The 24,036-nt window shown below is 31.5% G+C and overlaps 6 protein-coding genes across 6 annotated transcripts; 2 read left to right on the forward strand and 4 right to left on the reverse strand.

Annotated features, from left to right (window-relative positions):
* Positions 1 to 214: 214 nt before the first annotated feature.
* Tsp_10959 (putative NSFL1 cofactor p47) lies at positions 215 to 4,695 on the reverse strand. The gene is made up of 13 exons (XM_003380933.1): positions 4,297 to 4,695; positions 4,073 to 4,217; positions 3,899 to 4,020; positions 3,633 to 3,845; positions 2,981 to 3,067; positions 1,957 to 2,243; positions 1,697 to 1,780; positions 1,407 to 1,643; positions 1,208 to 1,345; positions 964 to 1,152; positions 781 to 906; positions 457 to 567; positions 215 to 392 (listed from the first exon to the last, which is right to left on the reverse strand). The coding sequence occupies exons 1-13, from the start codon at positions 4,693 to 4,695 to the stop codon at positions 215 to 217; spliced, it is 2,316 nt and encodes a 771-aa protein (XP_003380981.1).
* Positions 4,696 to 5,331: 636 nt separating this feature from the next.
* On the forward strand, positions 5,332 to 7,972 carry Tsp_10960 (conserved hypothetical protein). The gene is made up of 5 exons (XM_003380934.1): positions 5,332 to 5,527; positions 5,866 to 6,158; positions 6,222 to 6,481; positions 7,171 to 7,424; positions 7,746 to 7,972. Exons 1-5 carry the CDS (start codon positions 5,332 to 5,334, stop codon positions 7,970 to 7,972), a joined length of 1,230 nt encoding a protein of 409 aa, XP_003380982.1.
* Positions 7,973 to 8,480: 508 nt separating this feature from the next.
* On the reverse strand, positions 8,481 to 13,318 carry Tsp_10961 (putative fibronectin type III domain protein). The gene is made up of 21 exons (XM_003380935.1): positions 13,135 to 13,318; positions 12,904 to 13,077; positions 12,565 to 12,714; positions 12,382 to 12,478; positions 12,151 to 12,326; positions 11,953 to 12,087; positions 11,748 to 11,900; positions 11,527 to 11,687; positions 11,127 to 11,470; positions 10,952 to 11,073; positions 10,737 to 10,891; positions 10,479 to 10,682; positions 10,139 to 10,373; positions 9,946 to 10,064; positions 9,696 to 9,894; positions 9,514 to 9,633; positions 9,285 to 9,455; positions 9,107 to 9,226; positions 8,856 to 9,044; positions 8,720 to 8,790; positions 8,481 to 8,585 (listed from the first exon to the last, which is right to left on the reverse strand). Exons 1-21 carry the CDS (start codon positions 13,316 to 13,318, stop codon positions 8,481 to 8,483), a joined length of 3,384 nt encoding a protein of 1,127 aa, XP_003380983.1.
* A 1,369-nt stretch (positions 13,319 to 14,687) lies between these two features.
* Tsp_10962 (hypothetical protein) lies at positions 14,688 to 15,346 on the forward strand. The gene is made up of 3 exons (XM_003380936.1): positions 14,688 to 14,695; positions 14,868 to 15,020; positions 15,187 to 15,346. The coding sequence occupies exons 1-3, from the start codon at positions 14,688 to 14,690 to the stop codon at positions 15,344 to 15,346; spliced, it is 321 nt and encodes a 106-aa protein (XP_003380984.1).
* A 7,173-nt stretch (positions 15,347 to 22,519) lies between these two features.
* Tsp_10963 (conserved hypothetical protein) lies at positions 22,520 to 23,133 on the reverse strand. The gene is made up of 4 exons (XM_003380937.1): positions 23,124 to 23,133; positions 22,989 to 23,026; positions 22,839 to 22,913; positions 22,520 to 22,711 (listed from the first exon to the last, which is right to left on the reverse strand). Exons 1-4 carry the CDS (start codon positions 23,131 to 23,133, stop codon positions 22,520 to 22,522), a joined length of 315 nt encoding a protein of 104 aa, XP_003380985.1.
* Positions 23,134 to 23,642: 509 nt separating this feature from the next.
* On the reverse strand, positions 23,643 to 23,678 carry Tsp_10964a (conserved hypothetical protein; the record flags this gene model as incomplete). The annotated part of the gene is made up of 1 exon (XM_003380938.1): positions 23,643 to 23,678. A coding segment is annotated over one exon (36 nt), but the record flags the coding sequence as incomplete, so codon positions are not given.
* Positions 23,679 to 24,036: the final 358 nt, after the last annotated feature.

Consider the following 24,036-nt stretch of genomic DNA (forward strand, 5'->3'; position numbering starts at 1 on the left):
TTTCTTCGTTGTAGGTACCCAAGCTTCAATTTTTGTACGAGTTGTACTGTATGTAATGAATCGTTTTTCGGTTCCGCTCATATTTTCCATATGAGGCAACATCCAACTGCGCTGTTTTACACGTTCTACCGTAGGCGGAATGTCGGTTTGATGATGAAGCCAGTTGAACCTGATTGAAAATTATTTTCAAAAATTCACTGAAGGATTTATTTTTTCAAATTTCAACAGCAACTTGCCATTCCGCCGAAATTTGAGACGCGTCGTAATTTAGCCACACCTTTCTACTGTAGACAACCCATCGATTTCGCGGTACGTATAGGGAATTGTTTTCATAGTAACGATTACCATTTTCATCTATACCGATCAGATTACCTCCTTTCACTGTATCGGTACTGAAATTCACAAATATACAACAGAATTATTAGCAGCTTCAAACTGAAATCATACAAAACCTACCGATAAGCCATAACCAAACTTCTCCAAATGCCACCATTCTGCTTGATAATATTCCACGCATTGATAAGCTTGTCAATGCCAAAAAATTTAACCAATTCTTTAGAAGTCATGCTGCAAGAAACAGTTATCAAAATGACAATTTACAAATTCAGCATGAAAAGAACGTGTGCATTTAAACCACCGTACGCAATCTGAAAACAACAACTAATATGCCCATAAACCATCTTTTATTTCAAAATGAGAAGCGAAGTCTCATCTCTATCTAGCCAACCAATATTAAAATTAATATTTGTTCTTTCAACTTTTTAAAAATCTCATATTGACCGACGCTGCAAAAGCACTGCATTTTCCAAATGCAATTCTTCTATAGTTTTAGTTTCATCATCCAACTTCGCACATGGAAAACTGGTCATTAAAACGAAATTTTCATTCACATATTCCGGTCGAGATCTTCAAATGGATTAAATATATTAAACGTTATGCAGGAACTTTTCTTTCAATGCTTACTTGCAAATGTGTGCACGCAGATCTTCAATGGTGTTGTCGACATTTACGCGAAACTGGGCTCTAGATCCATCCAACAAACGAACAACTACAGTAGTTGTTGGTTTGCCTTCATCCACCGGCTTTGCTACAACATTGGCCACGTCTGCAACTTGTTCGTTTCCTTTTCCAGTATTAACCGCAGGAACGTAGCTGAAATTAAAAAAAAATTAATACTAAAATTAAAGTATTATTATGAATCAGCTACCTTCCCACCATATGACCTTCACCAGAAAACGGATTTCTCGGCCGTGCAGGCGGTTTAAATGATTCCATACGACGATCTTCAAAATCCAACGTGATGTAACGATTACGATGACTTTTCACGAGCTCTTCTGGCATTTTACTAAAAACAACAATAACATCAACATTGTTTTACAAAGCAAGAAAACAGCTCACATGCGTACCCATTCATCACGTCATTCAAAAACGATTCATTGCCTTCGTATTTGCGCAGCGGACCATCATCGACAGTAAATCCATTCTGCCACATTCGCAGAATTACATTGATCTCATTGTTTTCTGGTGGAGAAGGATTTTGTGGTGTCTCGGAAGAACTGTTCAAACGAAATCCAGGACCAACAAACTTTGACTGTTGAGAAGAAGCAGCTTCTTCTTGTTTGTTGACTACTTCAGCGCCGTGCCTAATTGATTCAGATGTCAGTAAAGTTATGCATTCTTGTTCATAGCAACTCACTTTTTCAAACTTTCAATCATGTGTTCCACAATGTGGTGTCCTCCATCCGGCTTTGGTCCAAGTACCTGCTGACCACTAAAATCACTCAAAATGAATACAAATAATAATACATGATTCATGTGTTGCCGAAACCGATCACTCAACAAATTGAACTATTCAAAAACCAAGCTTATTTTTTTCTGCTTGTGTAAAACAATATTGATAATTAATTACAAATATGAAATGTATAATGTATTTGAAAGACGTTCAATAGAGTTCACCTTTTGTGTCCACCACCAACATAAAATGGCTGCTGCTCATCATCAGAGTCACTCGAACGGCCAGATTTCTTATCTTTGTCAAACAGTGTAGCAAACTTTCGACTCATTTCTGGAGATGAATCCGAAACGTTGGTAGGATTAATCACTTTATTTTCTGAATTGGCGACAAATTCTTCCTCAGAATCCAATTCTGTCAAACGAGCAGGAGAAGCAGCTAAAGCTGTTTCGCTAACGTTAAACAAATCGGAATCTTCGTCGTTCCCTTCAAAATAATTTTGGACAGCAACCTGAAAAATTCAAAGGTTATTATTTTATGCAACATGCTGGTACATCAAAAGCAAATTTATAATATTTAAAAAAGAAATCTTCATTTCAATTCTGGGTCACAATACATTACGGTGAATAATAATGACAATCAAGTTAAAACCAACAACAACGGAAAATCAATGTTTCATTTTTTAAAAAAAATTTCTAAAATCGACTTTTAGAGGAGATAATTTCAAAGTCAAATCACAAAAATCAGACCACCTCACTTAATAAAATATTGCTGCTGCTCATTATGTATATTTTAAAATGCTATCATACGTAGTAAAAAAGAATTATACTGTATCAAATATACTATAAATAAAAACAATAAATAAATAATATGTAATGCATTTTGAAAATTAAGAGTTAAATATTTCACCCTAACAAATTAATGAAGCAACGAAAGAAATAACAATTTCAACTGAATAATCAATTTGTCTATTAAATGTTCCCTTAAAACATAAGATTATACGAAAAAAATTCTTATAAGTGAAAATGCTGAAAAAAATTAAGACCTATCGAAAATACAACGCGATAAGCACGCACCCCCTTTGATATCGTATCTACAGCAGTTTCATCCGCAACAACTAGAAGCTAAACATTTAATCAAACGAAAACAGGCGAAACACAAAAATTGAAAAAGCTTTAAAAACATGAAATTATTTACTAAAAGATTTGGGTAAAAACTTTGAAGTATCAAGGTAAATTAAAGTCTTACCTCCAAATTCCAATCACTTGACTCTAGAAAAAACTTGGCAACTTCGTGGTCAGTAGTCCCAGTTACAGACAAAAAGTCTTCGATTAGCTGAGACATTGCAACTAATATCAATTAAACTTAATATTAAGTAACACCTAAGAAAACTGAAGTTGATTACAGTAAGTCGAAGGTAAGTATTAATCATTTATAAACGCTTTTTTGAAATTTATAAGTACTCATTTTCTAAAAACAACAATCATTAGAATTATTTTATCATATAAACGGCATATTTTAGGGTTTCAGTTTAAAAAATATTAAGAAAAAATTTTAAAGCAAATACAATGCAAACCTTTTATGAGATATCTTTAACGTGTTTTTATTTTTACATTGCATGGTCAGTTTTAGATCCATGGCAATAACTTTTAGATCATTAAGCTATTACATTCAATTTCTTTTAATTTTGATTTACAAATTTTTCTACTACTACCTGAACGCATCATATATGAATGTGTGTAATTGAAATTTATTGTAAAAAATATAATTATTCATTTTTCATACAAAAGGCGATTTAAAAAATCCTTTACACATATCAGAAAAGGGATTTTTTGAATCAAATGGTAATGGTGGAATTCCATACAATTTCTTCAGCTTCCGTTGCTTAACGACAACATACATGATCAAGGTGGAAGTAGATGAAAGCAACCAAAAATAGCCAAGTGCCTAAATATTTCAATAAAACTGTAAAAGTCACTTTTACTATAGAAAATTTTACTGATGGAGTAAGAGCTGATATCACAGGAAGAACGAAGCTCATACAAATTCCAAAAGCAATGTATGCTCTGCTTTTCATTGTTGGCGTAACTTTATTAATGACAGGCATATGCAGCTAAAGAATTTCAGCAATTTGCAATATGCAAAGTATTTTTACACTGATATTACTTTAAAAATGGCATAGTTGCAGATACCCAATAACACAGGCAAAGCTAAAGTTGAATCAGGTATTGTTAAGTCTTTAAACCAAAAAAGTCCGCCCTCATGCATTCCCAAATGGGTCTTCGTTCCTGAAAAAAATTAAAATACGGATTTTCTGCTTAACAAAAAATATTAATTTACCTTCATTCAACAATGACGGTTCTGCTATACTTCGGATTGACATAGACAATGTGATCCATAATGGAAACTGAGCATAAGCAAGCGCATAACTGCGACCAGGATGAAAATCGTATTTTGAATATATTTCTCTAACAATGCGATTTGCCTAAATAAATAGCAAAAATATTGCTTCATTTTAATTTGAAATTTTATATTTTCAAAAAATAAAGCATTTAATTTCTCACATTTAAACGATAAACAATATTTTTACGTTTTGTTGGCCAAGAATAACGAAATGCTTCTTCGTCAACTTTAGACTGTAAATCTTTTAACATTTTCTCTATTTGTGGTGCAGCTAAGGCACATCTTGCAGAGTTTCGTTGCGATATCACCATTAAAGGAAATGTAGCCGCTTTTGCCAAAATTGTGCATCCAGCAATGCAAGCCCACCATGGAAGAGAACAGTTTTCATGAATTGATATTAATAAATCTTGCATCACATCAAACGGTAAGAAGTTGAAACGATGAAGTGAAATAATTTCATTTGATAAAGATCTTTTTGAAAGCTGTACAAGCATAGGACGTCCTTTCGCATTGTTGTAAACACAATTTCTTATGTGTAATGCAGTTGAAAATGTCTTCATTGTCGTTTGTACCAAGTCAAGCACTACTTTTCAACAAAACCATGTAAATTACGCAGTAAAGTGAAAATAATTTTTGTCTTTGACCTCAACTTTTCCTTAAAAAAGTTTTAAAGCAGATTTAATCGCTTTTATTTTTAAATAATGCTCATATATATAATGCGTTTTTTCTCCATTTAACCCACTCCATTTTTCGTACTTAACAAAATAATGCTCTACATAAAACAAAGTAACCTATTTCACGTGTTTAAAAATATAGAACATTACTTTTGATTTTCAAACTAGACTGTAAAGCACGATTAATAGTAATGAAGTTCAAGAATATAAAATAAAGAATGAAGCTGCATTAATAATTATTTTTTAACTGATTAAATAAATAGATTTCATATGAACCCAATTACTATTTCATTCGGTCATACTAGTAGATATTTTTTATTCTGATAGTATGAAATTGATTGTTTTTTTCATTTATTTTATTTTTTCCTTATAACTATAATATTAAAATATATTTATTATCAGCCGACCATTGAAAACTTAAGGTTTTCATACTGTAAATGACAGTCAGGTTCTTTTTTATGTTCATTGTTCGCTGGTTTTTATTCATTCAGATAAAGGTCACCGGAATCGCGGAATTTTGCTATGAAAAGTCGGTCCTCAAGCCGAGTGGAAAAAAGCAATACATCTACACCTTCAAGCGCTAGTCCGAAAAGAAGAGGAAGAAAGGTCTGCAGACGATTGGTCATTTCAGATGATTCGGACATCGAAACTGTTATTCCTGATCGGCCAAACTTAAATGCTGCTGGATGCCTCGAACGCTGTACCGTAATCTCTTCAGGTTAGTTTTTGAAATTATAGAAAATTAAGATTAACCGTATATTTTTTCAATAAATATATTTTTGTTATTTGTTTAATCAAATATAATGATTGATTTTATATTATTTTACTTATTTATTTTTTAAATTCTTTTAAATTGTTTAAGCTGTATGTTGCATTGTTTCCTCGAATATATGTACAAATAATTATTTATAATTGTAATATATTAATTTTATAGAATTGTTTTTTAATTTTAGATTATCATTATTATTGAATTTTCAGAAACAGCAGTAATTCATGTTTTAATAGTTTTTAAATTGTTTTCTGCCTTTATATTATGTTTACAAGTGTTTGTTTTAGTTGCAGTTCGGGATTTGAAAGCGGAACCTCTGGGCATGGTGGACATTTCAAGGCTTCGTAACGATCTAAATCTTGCACTGAATGCTATTTTTCTTCGTGCTACCGAGCTTCATCGTTCATTGGACATTTTATCCGGAAGATCTTCAGCATTAGCTTATAGGTGCTCATCCAGTTGTAACTCAAGTTTTGCATCGGACAAAAATTGTAAATCAGTTCCTCGTACAACACTTGTCAATGGAACTCCTTTGAAACGACAACGAATTTTTATACCTACACCAACAGTATCTCAGAATGTTCGTTTTTGTTTTTTTCTTTTTAAAACATACATTTGTTATAACAGAAATTTTTGATTTTAGAAAGAGATCGAAAACACTTCAGTTGACCCATCAGCATTATCTCCCACCGCTCGTTATTATTATACTGTGCCTAATCCGATACCGGATAGGTTTTGGAATTTTGTTCAGGAATATTTAAATTTTCCATCTGACGCAGACAGAACACTCTTATTACAGTTTGCTCAAGAAAGCAACTCAATGAAGTCAGCAGAATACTATCGATCACCGCATTCTTCGAAAACTCATTGGCGTTTAACAACGATTAAAGATAAAGGAACCGGGTAATTAAACCGTTTTATTTGTTCTTTTGTTTGTATAGATGGCAGTAGGTAACTGAAAATCTTTGAACCGATTTTAGCACAAAAGCAGTATATTTCAGGCAAGAAATGCACAAAACACAGTTATTTGTTTAAAAATAGAAAATATGTTGATGTTACGATTGTCATATTATTTTGAATCTTATTGATTATTGTATACAGTACCACAGGTTGATTTTATTGATTTTAATATTATGTTAACAAAAATTTTTCTCATACATTTAATGATTTTCAGGTTTAATTTGTAAAACTTTTATTTCAGCACGATTTATATTGCAGTATAAATTAATAATTTTGACCTATATAATATTCAACATTTAATTTAAAAATTATTGGCAGAATATTCAGTATTTTGAAATATATTGAATTATACATTTTTGAATAGGTTGAATCTGAATTTATTTGAGCAACAATTATTAATGAAATTCATGTTTTTATTATCAGTCGTTTATTATTTTTAATGTTTTCATTTATTATTAGGAATGAAATTAATTGTTTGAATTAAAAATGTTCAGAAATGAATATAGTGGATTGACATTGTTTAATTTGAAATAATCGTTTCACTTTTTAAAAATAAACATGCATATATGTATTTATTTGTTTCACTCATTTTCAGTTGTTCTGTTTTATTCAGATTTTAATTATTTATTTAGGGATCAAAGGAAAAGGCGAGATAATTTGAAACGAAATGCTTCGTCTGTTTCTACAAAGGTTGACACAAGAAAGCGCCGCTTTAGCGCTGATAAAACTGACACGTCTGCCGAAATGACTGATAACAGCAGTTGCAATGAATCCCAATTGAACGGACATCCAAATCAGCATATTGCCAGAATCATGGGAAGTTTGAACAGTATTCGACAGGATGGAGGACCCACTACGCGTCGAAGTGCTAGTGATATTAAAGAAAGTAAAAATTATCAAATAATTTATCATACTTTTGTATTTAAATTGTTTTAATGAAATCTGGTACATTTAAATTAAGGGAAAACTTTTTTTATGGCAAAATGTATTTATTTTTTTAATTTTAAGATTCGATTGAATTTGTTGATTGGAACGATCAGGAGCTATGCAATTCTTGGTTGAATGGTATTGAAGAAGACGATAATGAAGTGACGGCAGAACTTACTGACCGTGAAACGGAATTGAAACTATTGCAAACGGCTAATTATTGCGTTTTGCACCAGTTGCTCAAATCAGTTAGCGATGCAGAAGCTATTAATAATTGCAGACTTTTGCTTCATGAGACCGAAGCTAGCGTACGTTTTATTGCATTTTGTTTTTGTTATTATTTTAATCCTTTTGAAATTTAAGATAATTGAATTGTCTACTCACTTAACTGATGAAGATGTTTCAACAAATCGCCTGCAAGTGAAGAAAGAACAAGAAGAGCTGTGGAAAGCTATTCAGGAAAAAAAGAAGTTGATACACGAGTTCAAATCGCTTGCCGAACCATGACAACATTTCCTTTTATTCACCAATATTTTATTAGGTATTTATTTTATTTTATTTGTTTATTTGTTATCTGCTCATTATTACTTATCAGTACTGTTATTTTGCTCAAATATGTTCTAAAGGGTGAATTTAAGAATATTTGCGCTTAACAGGCTCAACTGAAAAGAGCCTTTTCTATTCTTAGCGGTTAGTCTGTCTCTTTGTATGTTAAAAAAAGGCTTCATTTAAAATATCTTCACCACTGAGCATTAGCAAGCAGTGTATGTTAAAGCACTATGCGTATTCTTTACATCTGTGTTTTTTTATTGACACTTAGGCAATAGTGGATTTACATATGTTCCGCCAAAATGTTTCCTCAAAATGCATTTTTTTGTATTTCTTTTGTCAGTTTCAATGAAAATACAAAGGAAACAAGTGTTTATTTAACAAAAAGTGCTGTCTTCAACAAGTAGAAACATAATAAATGTATGCTGTTTTTTTATCCTTTCTAACTGGTCATAACATAGCAGCACTAGCTTTTCATTGTACTGCTAAGATCCGATATCCGTACAACCTGTGCCGTATTGGTATTCCATAAAGGTGCGTTCTTCATCTCGATCAGCATTAGTTCCTCTTTCTAATTCTTTCTTTTTAACTGAAATGGTATGTAAGAAATTTTTAATTTTGCTTTGCAAATGGAAAATCATGCAATTTAAAGAACTTGCCTGAATATTTGCCTCCTCTGGTTTTACGGAAAACATATAAAATAACCAAACAAGCAATTAAAACGCCACCTGCTGAAACGACGGCTATAAACCAGGCAACACCACTAAGGCTTTGTTCTACATAAATAAGCAAATATTACATATTTTTTCAATAGATATTTTATCAAATGTGATAGGCATACCCACGGTCATGTCAGGTATAAGAACTGTCCTGTTTACCGTGTGAAAAAATTGAGCTTCAGATTCTGTAAAACGGTCACCATCTTTGGCCACTAATACTACGCTGTAATCAGCGTTTGGTTGCAAATTTCTTATGATCACTTGCTTTTGAGGAACATTGACAGTGTCGGTAATTTCCCATTTGTTTGATCCTGAAAATGGAGTGATGAAATAATTTTTTAATTTAAATATAAAATGTATCATTTAAAATAACCTATTAATGAATAATTGACATAAAACATCGTCCCAGGCATGCCTTTACTAGGTGGCAACCATATCACTTCTGCGGAATTTGAATCCGAAAGAGTAATTTTCATTTCCGGTTTAGCAGGATCTGAATGAATTATTATTTTTTGATTTAAATTAATTAGAAAAAAAACATTATTCATTACCTTGCACATCCCACGTATTAACGATTTTATACGCTTTTTCACCTTCCCCTCCTCCAGTTTCAGCCCAAATAGATATTTCATATCTAGTGGCCGGTTTTGCAGTTTCATACAAGTAAAATGATCGTGGATAAGGCACCCAAGTTTCTTCTTCCTTTTCTTGTTCTGTCGTTCCTTTAGAATAAAGAAAATATTTAGCATTCAAAATAATAATAAAGTATTATATTATTACCTTTAAATGCAATGTAATAGCCACGTAAACGACCCCGTGCAGTTTCTGGAGCATCCCAGCTTGTTAAAATTGTATTAGCGCCTAACGCTTTGGCATGTAAATTTCTAACTGCAGATGGTGCTGAAAAAATAATTTCGTTTGTAATTCTAATGAAAATAATTGAATATGAAATATGTGCGTACTTCCTTCAGGAGTGGTTATGTATATCCAAGAACTTGTAGGTCCATCATGCATAGAATTGTATGCTAAGACAGCTGTTTGATATGTACTCATAGGCTGTAAATCTTTCAAAACTGCAGTTCGTTCGGTTGGTGGTGCGAGTGTAACTTTTGGTTTATCTGTAACGCGTTTTCCAGCATCATTAACCAACCAGCATAAGATCTAAATAAATAAGATGATCCGTTTTTCTGATAGGCAGATTTGTATTTTTACCTTATATCCATAGAAATGACCGCGGACGGAATCAGGATCAACGTGATCCCATTCTAAGACTATGCTTGTTGAATTGATCACTTCAGTAACTTTGACATTTTCTGGAGCTGCTACTGGTACTAGATTAGATTATATTATTATTAAAAAACGGAAATGGAAACATGATTTTGGTATTATTTAAAGTTTAGCTTACTGTCTTGTCCTGAATAACCAATATACATTTCTGGAGTCATCAACGATCGTCCAATTGCATTCACAGCTTGTACTTGAACAACATATTTTCGAAATGTTGGCTGATCTCTAATGACAACATGATCTTGAAGTGGATCTTCTACTTCAAATTCTTCCCAACTGGTACCAGGTTCATCAAGACGATATCGAATTAAATATCGAAATCTTTCACCATTGCATTCTTCTTTGCTCATCGGCTAAAATTAATTTTAAAAGAGTAATGTTGCTTGTGATGATGATACATTTTTAAGGCAATGATGGCAGCTGTGAGAAATGTAGAACATTACCTCCCAATAAATCACCAGGTTGTCTTTTTCAGTACCAGCAGCGCTTACATTTTTTGGATTTGTGTAAGGGTAAGATGGAGGTGTTTGGCACGTTGCTTTCAAATATCCAGGTGTACCAGCTCCTCTTTTATTAGAAGCTATTACGCGAAACGTATAATTGACCCACGGACTGAGGTTGATTACAGCTTCAAATGTTTTTTGGTCAGTCTGTTCTTCAGTCTACAAGATTTTATATTACAATTTTGGATGTTTGAAAATGCAATTATAACTCACCAAGGCAGGAATCCAAACATTTTTGTGAAATGCAGTCTCATATTCGACAGTATATTTTGTAATAGGTTCGTGATTGTCATAAGCTGCTGCCCATCTTACTAATGCTCTTCGTTCATTGCAATCGATACTTAGTAATTTTGGGCTTTCTGGGACATCTTCGAAAGCAATTCAATTCAGCACTTTGTCGTAGAAATTGAAGAAAAGGGTTTACATACCTTTAACAATTAGTTGCATTTTGCTTTTCAGTGTATCAACTTTTGTTTTTGAAACGCATGTATAAATTCCAGAATGACGTCCTCTTGGTTTCACAATTTCGAGTTTGTTGGGGATGTCAATTCTATTAAAAAATTGTATTTATTAATTAGGAATTTATTTTTTAAATTTGATTACCTATATGCATTGTCACTTGCATTGTTTAGTAATATTTGGTCTCTATACCACAAATATTCTATTTCAAGTCGATCGTCTGCTTTCGCTTCGCAAAAGAGATTGAATTTCGAATTTGCATCAATGATTGCTTTTGCAGGCTTCAGTTCAACAAGAAACTGCGTTGCTTCTATCAGTGATAAAATCGCTTTGAATTTATGAAATGTGGGAAAAGGTTGGAACATACTGTAAACCTCGAGCTTTCTCTTAGCTCGATTTAAACCATATTTGTTGTTCACATGACAAAAATACAGGCCAGCATCTTTCGCGGTAACAGCTGATATGCGTAGTGTGTGATTACTCAGAATCTAATATTACAAATAAATGTAAAAAAGCTTGAATGATAAATAATAGTCTTTTTTACGTGAAAACGAGGTCGACTATCTTTAATTTCCCGCTCTTTATTGTCCATCCATTTAACTTCAGGCTTAGGAGCAGCTTCAACGCTGCAATCCAAATCTACATCTTGACCAAGAATTGTTGGAACAATTTCGTCTTCCTCAGTAGTAAAACGAGGAGCATGAGCTACAAGATCAAATATTTAGTACTTGGTTCCATATTTTTTTCATATAATAAACAACATACCGTATACATTTATAAAAGCATTCGCAAAAATATATCCTAAAGGATTGGAGGCATTGCATTGGTACACGGCTGTATCTACATCATGATTTAGATTCACTATTTTCAAAATTTCACCATTTGATGAAAGAAGCCGACGAGAATTTTCAGAGAAATCTTAAAGTACATGTATTTATTATTTTATACATTTTTTATTAATTAAGTATACCAGTTATTGGCTGTCCATTAATAAACCATCGTACGATAGGCTGGGGATCACCGAAAACTTTGCAATGTAATTCAGCATTACTTTCTTCAGCAACGTTGAGGTCTGCTGGTGGTCCGTCAACCCATTGAGGAGCGTCTGAATTTCGTCGAAATTAATTTTAGATATGTATAGATATTTAACTTCTTTGAATGAACTTACTCAATATTTCTACATGCATTTCGTGTCGAACTAGACCATTTGCATCACAAATATAGGTCCCTTTATCAGAACTTATTACTGATTTTATGATTAAGGTTTTTCCAAAATTTTTATGAGCAATTCTATTCGTTGGCAGTTGAGCATCTTTCTTTGACCAGTGTATGGAGGGAAGTGGTCTAAAAGAGGAAAGTATATTTCATAAATATTTAAACTTTTCTACTGAAAGATTACCTTCCACTGAAGATGCACGTTAAGTGCAGATCATTTCCTGCTTGCAGGACAATATTAGTTGGTGATGTCCATAATTTTTTAATAGAGGCAGTTTTTTCTAAATAAATTGACAGGAAAAAGTATTTTTACATTTCAAAAGAATGAAATCTGTTCTAATTTATGCATAATAACAAATAAACTTACTTTCAGTTGGAGATACGAGCAAACGAAATTCGTCTCCGGCACGATACTCATCATGCAAAACAGGGCTTGTTGCAGCGCACTGATAAATTCGATATTCATCACTGTCACTGCTTTTTACAAATGAAAATTGCAAATTTCCATCGCCATCAACTGTAAAATTTAGAAAATAAATGAACTGTAAGTTTTTTCTTTATTTTTTTTATTTTTTATCTAACATACTACGGTATATTTTATTCAACTGAAATTATCATCATCATCATTTCAAATCCGTACACAACATTTATTGTTTTTTCTTTTCTATGTAATATTACTAGAGTTCTGTGTTCTGCAATTTCTTACTTGTTATATGTTCTCGGTGAATCGTATCCATAGCGTAACTTTTTTTCAAATCTCTGTATAACCAAAATATTGTGGGTGATGGAACACCGTAAGGTTTATTGCATTCTAATGTCAAAGGTTGACCTTCTTCAACGATAACATCTTTCACGGGCCGTCGATCAAAGTAATTCAAAACTTGAATATATATTTTTGAAATGTATTTAAACTTAAGATGAGAATATTTAAAATTACCTCCAGTTTTTACTTCAAAAATATGAGACATCGCCACACCATAAATATTTGATACGCTGCATTGATAGTAGCCTTGATCATCGACTTGAGGGTGTAGAAATGTAATACTACCGGATTGGCCGGCTCTTTGCCAAATTACACGGTGTCCATCAACAACAAATGATTTTCCATTTTTGAACCACATGAAACTACAAAATAATTCAGTTAGTCAAATCAACGTAGTTAACAATTAATTGCCTTATTGATTTTTATTAAAATTTTACTTCCTGTTTTTTCGAACATGATTTTATTGATAAAATATTTATCAATGAAATCATCAATACTAATTTAAGCTAATTCAAAACAAGGCCAACAAACGTACTTTGCTCTTTTGAACAAACTTGCGAAATAAGAGGTAGTTTTTAATTTTCATTCATTTAAAATGCAAATTCTCAGTTTCCTAGCATTAAGAATTCAGTCTATTGTTTGCAAGTATATATGCCTCTTTCAGAACAGATATAATACGCATTATCACTAGGCAATGTCCGGTAGGGTCCAATTGTCAGTTTTGTCACCTTTTCACCTTGACATGGATCGAAACGGAAAATTGTATGCTAATAAAACTCTCCCAGATATGAACATCAGTAAAATGACACACACATACACATACATATATGTACTTTTCTCTTGTGTTCAAATTTTCTTAGTTAATTAACAAACATTAAGTTTTAGTATAAATTGCTTTCCGGCGGTATAAGGTTTTTCAGTTCATTAAATTAATTTAAAAAATAATGGTTATTGTTGTAAAACATTTAAAAGAATAAGGAAAACTGCAATGCATAGTACGCAAATAAAGATAGATTTATCAGTTTATTTTATTCAAATTGAGGTCGTATCAGATCACTGTTGGAGGCTTTCAATTAATGCAAACAAATAATGGAATTAGATGTAAAAATTGTTTTGACGTGAGATACGGAATAATTTTCCCATTAATCATGCCACCGAATGAGGAATTTATAATTGATTTTGATGTTCATTTAGAATTCATGTTTAGAAAATCAAAATTAAATTACCAAATGCACTTATCGCGTGCAATACTGCCCAATCTCATTGAAAAGAGCTGAATAAAATCAGCTCAGTACTTTAAAATCTACTATTAATAAAGAATTAATGTATGAATTTTAAAAATTATATATGTATTTAAATTATTTTTGGTTAAATAAACGCGTAAATTTAATATAACGAGGTATTGTTATTTTTTCATTTTTTGACGGTTGACTTAACAGATTGTTAAAGGAAATGAGATTGTCTCTTGACGCAAACTGTTCATGTTTTTCTTTTTAAATTAAATGATTATCTTCCTTGTTGCTACTGCTGCTTCTCTAGATTGACTTTTTGCTGTGACAGCTAGCTAGCTTTGCAATGAGTGGAAAACGCTAGACAATGCAACATTTTCTTTCCAACGGTTAAGCAGCTAGCTAGTTATAATCTGTTAGAAATTGAATTTTATGGGAATATTATGAAATGCAAAACAGAAATCAGAAGCATAATAAAACAATAGTTTACAGAATATGATGAAAAGGTTTGAGTGATTTTGTATCTTAAATATTTTCTAGTTATTATAAATATATGAGTTATGACTGACTGGAAATTAAGCTGTGACTTTTCCGCATGAAAAGATACTAAACGCTTCAAGCGACAGACTTTCAATTTTGCATCGACTAAACAAATATATATACCACTATTTCTGGCAGTACTTTGCTTTGGCAAAAATTGATTGCATCTTTCTCGCATGGGAGCGATGACAAGCGATGGCGACTATATAGAATACGTATAAGATTGGTTCCATCAGCTTATCTTGAAACATACGGCGCATGTGCTTATTGTGATGCCGACTTGGTTGACGTGTATAGTTTGTATAAAGGCAATTTCTCATTTTTGCTATTTGCTACAAATTATCGAAGGAAGGAATTTCACGCGTCACTTATTTCACATTAAGCAATTATTTAAATTATTCTTATTGCAAAGTTCGCATTTGGACAATGTGTGTAAATTGTTGAATTGAATTTTCAGAAACGGTTATGCTCAAATTGAAACAGTTCAATTTACCCCGTTACACATAGTACAGGGAGTGGAATTAGCATTGCAATTTATCATTGCTTACCGTTCGGGATCACCGGTAGCTTCGCATTTCAAAGAAAATTTATTCGGTTGTCCAGTGTTCGATATGTGAAACCATACAACGTGCTCTGATTCGTGTTCCAATTTAGGGGGTGAGCTGACTGTAAAAATTATAAAAATTTTATTTCATATATAAAAGTAATTGTCAAAAGTTATACAATTAGAACGTCTAAAAATAACAGTATGCTTTTCATCAGAAACATTTACTTGCATTGTTTATTCATGAAGCGCAGTGGTGAGTTAAATTTGTTATCATGCCATTGATGTGCAAAAAAAACTTGTCACTTTTAAATAACTTTTACAATAAGAAGAATTATTAATAATTTATTGTAAAATGAAAGTATTGTTTTTATGAAGAATAGAGAAATTTCATTTATTCATTTTGTTGCGCAAATGAAAGGGGATGAGATGTCAGTAAATTGGTAAAAATCTGTTTCGAGAATCATCATCACGTATTTATAAATCCAATCGATGAGATCGGGCATAAATATGAGAAAGCATCAAGCAAAAAGCAATAATCTGTTCAATGTGGAATCGACCAACCAAGAGGTCAATTAGCAAATAATCATTGTACAAGGATGGCCAAAAGACCGAATGCTAGTGGGTACCATGCAATTTCTTTTCAACAGAATGGCTTATCCATCCGAGAAGGTGAATTGATTAGCTTGTTTAATGAAAACATCTTTCAAACATTTGCACATCTAATTTATTGCTTAATTTTTTAATAATTATTTATGATAATTATATTTTAAATCAAATTATTTTCAATTAATATATTTATAATTATCACTTATTATTATTATGAGTAAGATTTATTGGAGTTGATTGAAAATTTTGAAAGAAATTTCATAATCAAAATAAAACTTACTAAATTTTCCACACGTAATAAAGATGAGAGAGAAAAAAATCAGTGGAGTATTTGTATTGACGATGTTCATCGATTTTCGGATGTTGAAAATGGTCAAAATTTGAATTTGATTTCCTGACGCTGTATCTGAAAATATATTATCACAATTGAATTCAATTTAGAAATTTATGATTTTGTTTGAAAGGAGAACGTATTAGCGCGCACGGAAGAAAGAAGTAGTAATGCTATAATTATTGTCAGATGATAAATGTTTTTCTTCGGAAAATTAAGGCAATAATCAATTTTTCTCTAAATTTGAAAGTAAAAAAAGAAAACAATAAAAATGTCAAGTGGAAGAGTATGGATGTAAGTTTCAAATATTATAACAAACCACCAGATTTGATGATCAGAAATACTAGATTATAATATATACATTGTAACCAATTGCCAATCGATATCCATTGGGTGGGTACACAGAAGAATGACCGAAGAGAAAATTAGCAATTCATTTATTATTATTATTATTATTATTACATAGTGAGAAAAATTCGTCACCGAATAGTACAGACCAAACCAAATTAGGCATTGCACGCTAACCTAACCTATACTGGTTGATTAAGAAGAAAATCTGTTCCAATTGGTAGCACTGATTCATTCTCGTCATTGGTGTAAAAGCTTTGTCCAATGATTTTCACGTTCAGCGAAGGACAGCAGCTGTTTAGCTTATACAACACTTATTTGCAGCTTCTTTATGCATAAATTTATTTTCTTACTTTTCTTTTTCCTCTTCATGAAAATTCTTCTACTTCAAAATAATATTTATATAATGCATCCAGTCGAACATCTAGTTGTTTCCAATGGTGATGATTGTAATTTATCAGTTGAATATAAATGACAGATTTTTTCACTCAGCATGTATATATAATTATATGACTGTAGAAAATATATTATAATAACACCTGGATATTATGACAATTGACAGAGGATAGGTGAAGAAACCTAATTCACAATCCCATTTGAAATCAGTTATGTTCTGGTCATTGCTATGCAAAGTTATTAATATGTTCATCATTTGACTGACAAGAGAAGCATATGAAATCAGGGCAACGTTCTGTTCAGATTGACATTTTCTGTTTACATGATTTAGTTGGAATATATTTCAAAAGAAATACATATAACTATATAAATTAAGATGTATGTATATTAATAATATATTAGAAAAAATATTTTAATATTTATAATTTGCAAAGAGATTTCATTACCACCAACAGTTTTCTCGTTGTTTCTGGAATGTTGAAATGTTGAGGTGACGATAATGTCCAGGTAGTTTATATGGCTTTGTTTGTTTTAAAATTAAACTGGTGAAAAAAGCTCTGGGTAGGTAGTAGAAAAGGGAGACAGGCAGGCAGGCAGGCAGGCGGGTAGGCAGTAACGGATTTGTGGCACGAGCTTACTTCAACTGAACTTGAAGCAATAAAAATTTTCCTAGCGGAAACACTAATCATTTTAAATAGGCTTTTCACAGAATAGAAAGGCGTTGCAATTTGGAGAGGGAAAGGATGAAAAAATAATAATAATAAAAAGAAGAAGAAGGCCATTGGATTTGAAAATCTGCATTCACAGATTTTGACAATTTCGCTCGCTTTTTCATAAATAGAATCGAACGTTTCCGTTGTGCAATTAGGTAAAAAAAAGTAAATGAACAAATTGACAATGCCGTTTGTCTGATCAATCAGCTAAAATATACCAGGTGGAGTGGAAAATAATTGTTCGGAGATGATTCTTTTGTTTTTATTTATTAATTATTTTTTTTACTTCTTCTTTGAAAGATGATGATGGCATGTTTCAAATTGGCGTCTCAATTTGATCGATCTATTAGCACATCGTTCTATATATTGGATGAATTAGCAAAAAAAGGAAAAAAGCAAATGGTAGTAGTTGATTCGATTTTTTTCATTTTGTTTTTATCACAACTTTCCAGTTGTAAATGTTACTGTATAATAATGTATGAGCAAATAATTTTAAAAGAAAATTGTATTTTTCGAAACGTCAAGTAATTAATTATTCAATGCTCATCTCAGTTTAAAAAAGCTTTGTGATTATTTTTCGAATTTGAAACAATTCTATTCTATTCTGTTACATTCAACAGAACTGATTCATCCGTTAAATGTAATAAAACGAAGACAAGAAGGACCAAATTTTGAATAACTAAGTAAATAAAAGCGAAATGCAATTTTCCACTCGATTTCCGATCGTGCAAATGAAATCAACACTGCCGCCTGAAGTGATGGGAAAAATCTATTTTTGGCATGAACTTATTTTTATGCTAATTTAAAGCAAGCTTTTAATTTTACTTACTTTGTTTAACTTTTCTCTTTTTCTGCTCAACCAACGATCAGTGCTTTGCTCGCTTGATTGAAGTTTATAGCAAAACTTCGAAAACACACATTCAGAATGATCTTATCTCATTTCTCAAGTGAAATATTTCAAAAATATTTTACACTACGCTAGGCTGTTGTTTTTAACTTTATTATTAATAATTTTCTGCTCATTCAATTCGATCAATCGTTACAATAAATAAATATTTTTGATAAAATAATAAGTAACGAAAAATGCTGTTGCAAATTAACTCAGCTGCTGAAAGCAATTCTCACCGAAAGTTGACGACAGCAGTGAAATTGCAGAAAAAATATCTTGAGAAGTTTGGTGCAAATTGGACATAAATCACGGGCAAGTTGAGGCAAATTTTGCAAAATTTTTTGAAAACAACCAAAGCTCAGCGTGAAAGCGCGCTTGTTTTTGCAACGATTATGAAAAATGACTAACCGGGCGAGTGTTACAGGAAGAAGAAGAAGAAAAAAAAAGATCCAGCAGCTGCTTCGGCAGTGTCCGTCTACTTTGATGATCATTGTTCGAATACCGCCTTGAAATCGACGCAATTTAAATTAACTAATCAGCAGCTGTTGTCATAGGCAACATGCATTTCTCTAGGCTGGGCCCACTAAGCAAGCAAGGACACAAGTTCGACGTTTCAAATGATTCTCGTACATTAAATTTTACGGTTATTCTTCTTAATTTTCACTTTTTCTTCATTTCTTCTCTATTACACAATAATTGGTCTTTTTATAAATTCACAGTTCTTCATGTGATAATTTAATTATTTTTTCTTTCAAATGAATCATCATCATCATCATCAGCTAAATGAGAATAATGATGACATTGAAATCAGAGTGCAATTTGGAAATTTCCATTCACAAATCTCACATTTTGTAAATTTCATATTTTCATTACCAGTTTTGATCAAAATGTACATCAGACATGCATGCATTGATGTACAATGAATTTGTGTGAATTCTAGTTTTGCTTATCAGCAAGCACAGTGATAACACATGTAGAGATATTATTATTACTTCAGTTACCCCAACAGTTTTATGCGTGAATCCAAGAAATAAGAAATTTCATATAAGGTATTTTAAAATTACTAATAAAAAGCAATTTTTTTCTGATGTCATTAATAAATAAAATAATGATTTAATTGAATTAAATTTAAATGAGTTGAAACAAAATATTTTGTTAAATAAGATATATCTATGTATGTATATATAACCTGGAAAAGGGTAGAATGAGCGGAAGATGATGCATTGCAAAAATAAAAGGCAGATGAATAAGTTGCAAAAAAACTCATAAAATCAGTAAAATACTTTTTTTTTAAGTAAAAAAATATTCGTAGATTGTGATTGAACAAAAGGTTTTGCATGCAAATGTATTCGAATATCCAATTATGTTGAATCAGCAGGGCGATATGCTATGAATGACCAGTGGGTGAAATTTTAAGCTGTGCACCACCACGTACGTTCATATTTTAATTTTATACGTTCAACATGCAAGGCAACGATAGATAGAGATAGGAAAAGGTGGTGAGCGAAGGACAGCAGCTGCACTTAAATGACAGGCACACGCATTTCTTGAATTGCATAAGTTGAGAAACATCAGGCACGCTTTGCCACCACAACTGAAGCTCTAGTAAATCATCTTGTTAGAACACAGATCCCGTCTTGAAAGTAAAAGAAGGTTCCTTTTCATCGGCTGTCAACAATAGCTTGAAAGCGTTAAAATGTTTTAACAGTTGTTTTCAGAGAAGTTTCTTCAAATGTGCAGCAGCAGCAGCAGCTTGGAATGACATCCGAGCTGCCAAAAATGAGGAGGAGGTACATATAATTGTTCTTCAGCATGACTTTGACTCTGTTCGCACTTTTTATTTGCTTATTTTAAGAGAAATTTTTATCAATGCTGCAAATTGCGTAATAATTTCATTCATAACTAATTAAGATGAAGAATTTTGCCAAAAAATCACACAACTTCTAATTGTTGTAGTCGATTTGATTTGAAATATAAATTTTAAATTGTTATAGTAGTTTCAATTTTAGCGATAAATATAATCATCATACTATTCGACGAATATTTTACTAATGGTTAATAAAGTGTTCAATTATTGTTCTAAATATAGATTAACTTTATCTATAAAATCTCCATCTGACCTATTAAATATTTCAACTGCAAAAGTACAATGTTCTTCTTGTCAAATGTTGGCACGTTGTGAAACTGAGAATTCTTTTCCAAATGGAAATTTAAGGAATAAATTTTACACTTGACATTGTTTCAGAGATTGATTCTGCTAAACAAATGCTTTCCACCGTGATAATTAATGATCAGCTCGATGTTTTTTTTAATATATACTTTATACTCTTTTTTCTTTAAATTAGTCTAATAAATTTACATCTTAGTTTATAATATTTAATTAAAATTTATTTCCCTATTACATTTCAAATGATGATTTGTTTATAAAATGATGCAATTATGTCATTTCATTATTAATAACAATGCCATAATGGATGAATAAATGTATAATTTACCTTTTTCATGAAATGTGGTGATGATGATAATAATATAAAGAATAAAGTTGATAACAAGTAGTGTAAAATATATTTCGTGGTCAGTGGAAAGACAGAAGTACAGGTTAGCTGAAAAATCAATTGTAAGATTTGTCTTGGCAGTAGTTATATATATATATATATTGTTCAGAGAAAAGTAAACTTTTCCTTCAACTTGATCACAAAGCTTTATTGGTGAAGCAAATGAATCGAGGATAGAAGCTGACCCGCAGAACGGCAGCCAGCATCACCACCACCAACTAGCATGATGACTTCTGTTCACACTGAATAACAACAACTTCAGCAAGTCTAATAAAATTTGGTCAACGTCGTTGCTTATATATATATATATATATGTATATATATGTGTTCAGTTGACTTAGCGGCAATACGTGACCAGTATATTGCGTCAGCATTTAAAGCTAGCCCCGGTCATTTAATGTTGTTGTTCAATGACCATTTCAATACTTTGCAATCTTCCATTCTTCAATCAATACATGCTAATTGACAATAGTAAGTGAAAATACACGACCAAGCAACATGTAAAACAGAATAGAACAATTTTTTTTATTATATATACTTTGAAATGTAATTCATTCATCATATTTTCATAACAACAATGCTGTATACATATTATATGTATTTGTAGGATTTTTTTTTCGTTTTATTAATTTCATTTTTTCACAAGTACAACTTAGAAGGGACACGATTTTCAACTAAAATAGAATAACAAACGAAATTTCACACTTGTTAATTTTATCATAGAACGTTGGTGATGATGGTGATGAAATAGATTTACAAAAAAAGAAAAAGAAAATTATTCACATCCACTGACGTCATGATGTAATTTTTGTTGGAAGAAGAGTAGAACAGAAAGGAAAGAAAAAAGAATACAACATCCAAAAATTGACATACACTTGAAGCTGTGGTCAGATCGAAATATTAGCTAGTTAAACGAATAGACAGGGGCGAGGCTTAAAACTTCCGCTGCGGATTTGGACGAATTGGCCAGATCGATTCTCAACGGTCAAGCGGCCATCTCCTGACGATTCTGCCAATTACATCCACTGCACACATGCACACACAATTGATAAACGAACGCTTAGAATAATAGTCATGGAAAAACTGACTTGCCGAATTTTCACTTTCACTTACTATTACTTTCTATTCACTTTGCTGAATTTTCAGATTTTATCAATTTCAACATTTGCCAATTCTGTTGCGAAATTATTGCACAGGCAAAGTTAATCAATTTTGCAAATAACAAAGACAAAAAAGCAACAACACCACCAGCAAAGGCTTTTATGAAAATTTCTTATTCATCTGTTTTTTCTACTTTCATCTTTTCGTTTAATTTGAAATTTATACCTCGTATATGCTCCATTGTTGTTTCTATTTTGCTAACGTTATGCTTGGATTTTATTGTTCAACTCTTACCTGCGATTTTTTATACCGTTTGCGTTTGTTCAATTAAGAATTGGCCTGTTTCAAATGAGCGCAGTTGATTGCTGTTTGAAGCAGAATATTCAATCAATGCGCGCACAAATCGAGCCAAATTCAAATTAATGCTCTCATCAAAACGAGAAACTCCAATTCTTTTGAGCTTCGACGACGTAAAATTTCGACCGAGCATCGTCATCTTCGAAATAATAATTTAATAAAATAAGGTAACTGAAAATAGCAAAAACAAAGCATAATGAAACTGCATAATTACGCATGCATATATTTTTTCTTAAATTTCCATCATCTACTAACTTAAAAAAAACTTGCAAATCAGCTACTATCAACTGATCAAAATTTAAATAACAATCATTGATTAACGGAAGATTAATTATTATCAACTAATAATAAAATATCTTTATTTCGTATGCCTTTTAAAGAGTCAGATGAAAACTGGCTTTGCTTTGCAAACTTACATGCAAATAGTAATAATAAAAAGTTAAAGTCTTCCTTACTGAACATAAAAATTTTATTAAAAACAGTCACATTTAAAATAAAAACTTAAAAAAGGAACATAACCTTCATTAAATTTTTTTTTGATAAGTATTAACCGCCTTCCATAAAATAGTACCTGTGCGTCACTATTTACTATAGGCAATCATAAGTAAATAAATATAATTAATTCGTGGGGCTGCAGTTCGTATTATATTCTTCTTGCAACGTATAGCCTAAAATCATTTTTGACTTTATTGAGCAAATGGCATCAGCTCATCGTCCGATAGACAAATTTGGAAAAGCTATTTTGCCGTATATTTATATATGGCTTTTGTTGTTATTTCATTCGTTGACTAAATGGGTGTTTAGACCATTTTTATCTTTCACGTCCGTCATTTTAGTAAGTTTATGCTTTCATTTGTAACTCATTAAAATATTTCATTTTGAAGTTGTCATTTTTAAGCTTCCGGTATTCTCTCTAATGGGTTTTGGTGTAAGTGTAGACAAAATGTTTTATGGTTAAAATATTCTGAGTATTCTGATGTTTACAAAGCATTTGTAGGCCTATTTTGTGCATTTATTAATTTATGACGTCCGAAAGTTGAGAGACCGTCCCACTGAAGCAGAAAAGTTATTTAAAGTAAGGTTTTTCGCATCAGGTTTTCACAAATCTAAATAAATATGATTTTATTAGGAAGTTGAAGATGCTAAAATTGGTTTGAAAGCATTCGGAGTGGATATTGACACATAATTCACTTTTCTCTCAGCATTTATATTATTCTTTTCATCATTTAATTGTGCTTTACATTTTTGTACGATTGAAATAATTGTTACTTTTACTTTCTTCCGATTTTTATGTTATTTTTCTTTGTTTCAGTTACAGCTTTAAACAAATCGTTATTCCATTCGTTTTTTCTATTAAATATAAAAGTATATGTATTAATTTACCAATTATTACATATAAATAAATTAATGTCCTAGGTTTTTAGTTTTTACGTAAGACCCACCTCACTTAGATGTCCACAGAAA

The sequence above is a fragment of the Trichinella spiralis genome (assembly GCF_000181795.1).
Source record: "Trichinella spiralis strain ISS 195 chromosome Unknown Scfld2, whole genome shotgun sequence".
NCBI classification, from domain to species: domain Eukaryota; kingdom Metazoa; phylum Nematoda; class Enoplea; order Trichinellida; family Trichinellidae; genus Trichinella; species Trichinella spiralis.